At 39.5% G+C, this 6,000-nt stretch overlaps 1 protein-coding gene across 1 annotated transcript in view; it reads left to right on the plus strand.

Annotated features, from left to right (window-relative positions):
- GALNT13 (polypeptide N-acetylgalactosaminyltransferase 13) overlaps positions 1 to 3,729 on the plus strand; it is a 541,363-nt gene extending 537,634 nt beyond the window's left edge. The window contains exon 13 of the mRNA XM_025471164.3: positions 2,876 to 3,729. Coding sequence (XP_025326949.1) covers positions 2,876 to 3,016 — 141 coding nt within the window. The 3' untranslated portion in view covers positions 3,017 to 3,729. The remainder of the gene's footprint in view (positions 1 to 2,875) is intronic.
- Positions 3,730 to 6,000: the final 2,271 nt, after the last annotated feature.

Below are 6,000 nucleotides of genomic sequence, written 5' to 3' on the forward strand. Positions count from 1 at the left end.
TGGTGTTCAATTTGCCAACATACAGAATAACACCCAGTGCTCATCCCGTCAAGTGCCCCCCTCAGTGCCCGTCACCCAGTCACCCTCACCCCCGCCCTCCTCCCCTTCCACCACCCCTAGTCCGTTTCCCAGAGTTAGGAGTCTTCATGTTCTGTCTCCCTTTCTGATATTTCCCACCCATTTCTTCTCCCTTCCCTTCTATTCCCTTTCACTATTGTTTCTATTCCCCAAATGAATGAGACCGTGTAATGTTTGTCCTTCTCCGACTGGCTTCCTTCACTCAGCATCATACCCTCCAGCTCCATCCACGTCCAAGCACATGGTGGGTATTTGTGGTCTCTAATGGCTGAGGAACATCCCACTGTATCCATAGACCACAGCTTCTCTATCCATCATCTGTCGATGGACACCGAGGCTCCTTCCCCAGTGTGGCTACTGCGGACATCGCTGCTAGAAACATCGGGGCGCAGGTGTCCCGGCGTTTCCCTGCGTCTGGATCTGGGTTCGTCTCCCAAGTTTACTTACAGATTCTGGGACAGAAAGCGCAGGTGCTGCTCTGCGCAGACCTCCCAGGAGTGGGCGCAGCCCGGGGGAGCCAGCTCCGTGGAACCGCGGCCTGTGCCAAATGACAGGGTCGCCCCCCGGGAGGGCCGTGCTTCGCTTTCCTGGCAGGTGCTCAGGATGAGGTGATCAGATGCAGGTGCACCTAACCCTCCGGAGGTTACTTTTGCCAGAAGCCGTGTTGCCTAGAAACGTGTCAGGTTGCTAAAGGATCGCAGGTACACAGTTGACTAAAGTTGACTTTTTTAAGCAGAAAAGGGCATTTTTGAATACCCATAAGTATAATTAAGCATTTTCTGACAAAGAATCCGATTCCTCAGAATGGTTGGGTAGCTCGCCCGGATCTTCACCGCTCGGAAGGGGAGAGCAGGAATTCACCTTAGGTCTAGGTGACCCTAAAATGTCTGGCTTTCTAGGCACTACATTAGGAAGGAGAGGTTTTTTGGTGAGTTGTTTGTTACCTTTTGGATGGTGGCTTTGGACTATTGATGAATTCCTTCAAAGAAAAAACTTTTTACAAAAAAAAAAAAATACTAATCTTTTACAAACGATTATTGTTTGTGTACTTGACAACCTATACTCAATCTGATCCTTAAAGTCACATACATTTAAAAAAAAAAAAGGTCTACTAGAAGCAAGCAAGGGTAAATGGCTTTTTTTGAAAGAGGACATATATATACACACAGAACCTCAAGTATGTAACAAAAATAAAGAATGTTTTGTTAATTTTTACTAAAACTTTCTAGAAAAAAATTTTTAGTTTTGTATCTTTTTTTTCAAGTTGGTTACTGGTTCATAAGGCAACAGCACTATTTCTGGCACCATAAGCATAAATCAACCATCTTCTTGCCTATCTTTGGCCTTTGGCCATTTCATCCTCTCTCTCTCTCTCTCACTCCCTCTCTCTTTGGTATAAATAGCTTTATTTTGTGTTTCGAAAGAACAACAAAGGTCTCAATCTTGAAATCCCCTTCACATCCAAAAACCTTGAACTTTTAATTTCCTGCTCGTTGACTATGAAGCATCCCACCACAAGCCTATTTATTCTCCGTTCAGGATTTCCTCAGGGCGGTGCAGCCCAATGTATGCAGTCCTAATGCAAACAAATGACAATTGTCCAGGCAATGTTTCTCCACCATTTTTATGGCATGCCCCCCATCGCATTTTTAAATCCAATGTGATATCAAAAGCCGCCTCCCACAAAAACAGTTTGTCTGCCTTTAATTTAGGTATTGGCAACAAAAGTATATAGTGCGCTTTCTTTTTGAGATATACCTGCAAATCACCTCCCATACATTCAAACACTTTTCTTCTGGTTGGCAGTTGTGCATATAAAATAATTCTAGGACACCTGGATGGCTCAGGGGTTGAGCATCTGCCTTCAGCTTCCGCCTGCTTCTCCCTCTGCCTGTGTCTCTGCCTGTGTCTCTGCCTCTCTCTGTGTCTCTCATGACTAAATAAATACAATCTTTTAAAAAAAATTCTAGGCATTGCCTGTGAAACTGAGCAGAAATATATATAATTTGTGTGCATAAATTAACATGTATAAAACATGTGGACTTAAAATGTTTATCTGAATTTGGTACTGAGAGTGTGCTTATTAATGAATATCATTATTATGCCGAAAGTAAGATACATATATGATATTTTAAAACACATGACCATAACATCTTTTTTATATTTGATATTTTATATTTGATATAAAATATATTTTATATATTTGATATTGATATTTTTAAAGATGCTTAAAAGTGAAAATCAAAATATGATGATCATACTATCAAGTAACAGGTCTTTGTTGCTATGATAATCATTTGTCTACACTGAATATCTCATAGACACAGATACTATGGCGTGTTTAGTATTTTGAAATGGGAACATCTCTAGCGGTTTTGTTCATTTGGGTCACAGCTGTGACATCTCTTTGCATGTTTACCAAATGGTTACTGAATTAACACATGCCTAAGAAAACTAAGCTTTTGTGAAAGCATGTTAATATTTGCAGCCCTCAAGTGAACTCAGAGCTCACAAATGGGCTTTTTACAAAGGAGCCTGAATTCTTGGCAATGCATGAGGAATGTCAGCCAATTTCTTTAACCATCTGCAGATAAAGGTGCATTAGAAATTGATGAAATCCTAACAGTGAAACTTGTATAATAATTAAGAGCCTCTTGCACTATTCGTTTTACAAACATATCCCTGTGTTTATACTAAAAAAATTATAAAGGATTTTTTTAAAAAGAGACTTAATCTGATGAACTAGCGAAGTTAAATATGAAAATAGGTTGCACTGATTATTGGTTATCTTTTACAGAGACTCACCTTGAGACATGTTAACAGTAACCAATGCCTCGATGAACCTTCTGAAGAAGACAAAATGGTGCCTACCATGCAGGACTGTAGTGGAAGCAGATCCCAACAGTGGCTGCTAAGGAACATGACCTTGGGGGCGTGAAGATCGTTTCCCCAAAGCCATGAAAGTGTCTACACTTTTGTTTTTCCATTATCTCAATTAGGGAAAGATATTAACTTTGATGAATTGAAAGTTTTAAAATCCTTTTAGTATTCTAAAATACAGTTGTTTATAATTCATTTTTAGGAATGTTTGCTTATTTCCCTACTAAAATTTGTATCTGATCAAAAGAAGCACATACAATATATAAATAACAGCAAACTGTTATCAAACACCAGAAGAACTTGAAAAATAAATTGTGTTTGCTTTAAAAAAAAATAACCTCTATTGCCCTCATCTCATAAGATCAGTCAGGGGCTTATTTTAATTTTTTTCTTGTCATAGTGATTGATAGAGAGACAATGTAAATGCCTTATGAAATATTTTAATTATGATATATCATCAAATGTTTGAAAAACTCACTCTGTTTCTAATGGACCTTCATGGAAACATGTTGAATTTCTATGTCAATAACAAGGCCACATGTTGAATTATTTCTAAGCAGTGAATTCATTGTACAAGATAGGTTTCAATTTTGTAGAGAAAAATTAAATTGGATATTGACTTCTCAAAGGGTCTATATAAAAGCATCACAGAGTAAATGGAGGAGAGTTTGAAAGTTCAACTTCAAGTACATGAAATCAGAGGAAACTAGGTAGGCATTGAGGAGAGCAAGATAAAACTACACTGAAAAAAATAAATCATTTTAAAAGATACTGTTTTGGTTGCAATCACTCCTAACATAGGTTGAGCATAACAATCATCATGGTCCCAGAGTTGCTAATGGAAACTCAATTCTTAACCATGGACCCATATGGACTTTCTTCTCTTCACTCTAGAGAGTGACTTTGTCTCTTATGCTGTACAGAATTGTAGGTGAAGCGTAGAAGATTGGCCATAATTTTTAATTATTTTGCATTCGAAGATTCTAGTTGGACCACTATTACCATTTTAATTTTATGTTTTAAAAAATAATGCACTACTATCAGAATTTCACTGCCATGCAATAGTATCTAAAGTTTTCACTGGGGGAATGAGCTCTATACACATCCATTAAACTTTTAATTAAACTGCTTAAAATCATTTGCCATAAACTATAGTTTGAGGGAGACAATAATAGACAGCTTCACATGTTCTTTTTCCATCTTAAAACCCTTTGTGTTCAAAATACATGAGCAGAAGATGTGAAAAGGAAGGAAAATTTATCTGAGATTTGTGCTAGTAAGTTTTAGGATCTGACACCATTTAAAATGCCCCTAAAGTTGCTCAACATATGTGACTCATTCATTATAAGTGCACTAGGCTACGGAAAGAAATTTAGGGGGAAATGGAAGAAGCATCCTCTGGAGCAGAAGATACTACATCTTTGGCCCTCATCTTTTCTTAAAAATCTCTGAGAGAAAGTTTTCATCAGTATGGCTACACACAAACTCTTTTTTTTTTTGTCTCTCTGCCTCTGTTTCTGTCTGTTTCTGTCACACACACACACACATACTGTTTTATAATGAAAGGGACGACACTTCCTGAAGGTCACTAAAATGTAACATGATTTCCCCAGCTAGCATTCCTTCCTCTATTGGCTGTATATTGGTACAACTCTAAAGAAGATTGCTACAGCCTGAAGCATTTCAGGTTTACTCTTTCAAGTGTACACACCCCTCACCTCAAGTTGTCTGGGATTCTTGGAATCTCCTAAAATTTTAAACAAAAGTTAGAATGTTGGGGCATATTGTTTTGAGAAACGAATCTGTAGCTTCCAGCAAACTTCACAGGAAGCTATGACGCCCAAGGACCAGTGAACCACTGCCTTAAATTGATAGTGGCCTCACAAGACAACGAGGCTTGACTTAACAATCACATTTTCCATTTTGCTCTCTTGTCTTCCTAGTCATGACTAAACTACAGTAAAATGTCCCTGCACAGCATTCTTTCTTAAACTTGAAAAGCCCCAACACTCAAGAACTCTTTTATACTATCTGTTCCACTTATTGTGATTTTGTCAAAGAAAATGCTTACGTTATCTACAAAATGGTCAATGACAAATTTTTAAAATTATAGCTGCTCTGTGCAAACTGAATTTGACACATTTTCAGCAGCATTTTCTATATTTGAAAGTCCATTACTGTCAAAGCAACAATATAGGAAAAATTAAAACTGTGTAAGTTTCATGCCAGAGAAGATTTCAAAGAACCCTCAGATGGTTTAAACACATTGTATTAGAGTGTTTAATAAACAACCCCCCCCCAAAAAAAGGCATAAAATATAAAACACCAAAACCCAAAAAACAATGAATCACATCCAATTTAAGCAAAAATACCTCTTGTGTTCAGTAGAGAACGTTAAACATATCGATTGGATTCACAAGCCACTCATCTTACGTGTGGAGCTAGACTAACAAATATTTCAAATGATATCAAACGTCCCTCCCTGATGTTTTCCCCACAGCAGTTGAGGCCAGGTCCATCTTTCCAGATGTTGAGATCAAAAACCTCAAGTCACTTTTGATTCCTCTGTTTTTCTTTCAACTTTCATCTAATCCATCAGCAAATTCCCTTGATTCTACATCTGAAACATAACCAGAAACCAGCAACTTCCCACCGCACCCACTGGGTGCCACCGCCTCTAACTCTTGAAACTGCAACACGCTTATGATTGGGGTCCCTGATTTCTCCACCCTTGCCTCCAACAGTCTTTAGGTGACAACAGCCTCCAGAGACCGCCCTGTGTCTCTAGCCTGGTCCCCACAGGGCCTCAAGGCCTGTGAGCGCGGCCTCGCTCCTGGGGCCCGTGGGCACCAGGCCACACTCGCAGAGCCAGCCAGCCTCCCTCCCCAGCGCCACCCCTTGCTTGCCCCCCTCTGGCTTCCAGGCAGTTTCTTCTTGTCTTGCTCCCCCTGCCCAGAGTTCCCTCACCTCACTTGCCTTAGCTTCTGTCCAGTATGTGTCCTGGGGAAGGGAACCCTTCTCCCTCCAGCCTTGCCCGTCACC

This window comes from Canis lupus, chromosome 36, assembly GCF_003254725.2.
Source record: "Canis lupus dingo isolate Sandy chromosome 36, ASM325472v2, whole genome shotgun sequence".
Taxonomy (NCBI): domain Eukaryota; kingdom Metazoa; phylum Chordata; class Mammalia; order Carnivora; family Canidae; genus Canis; species Canis lupus.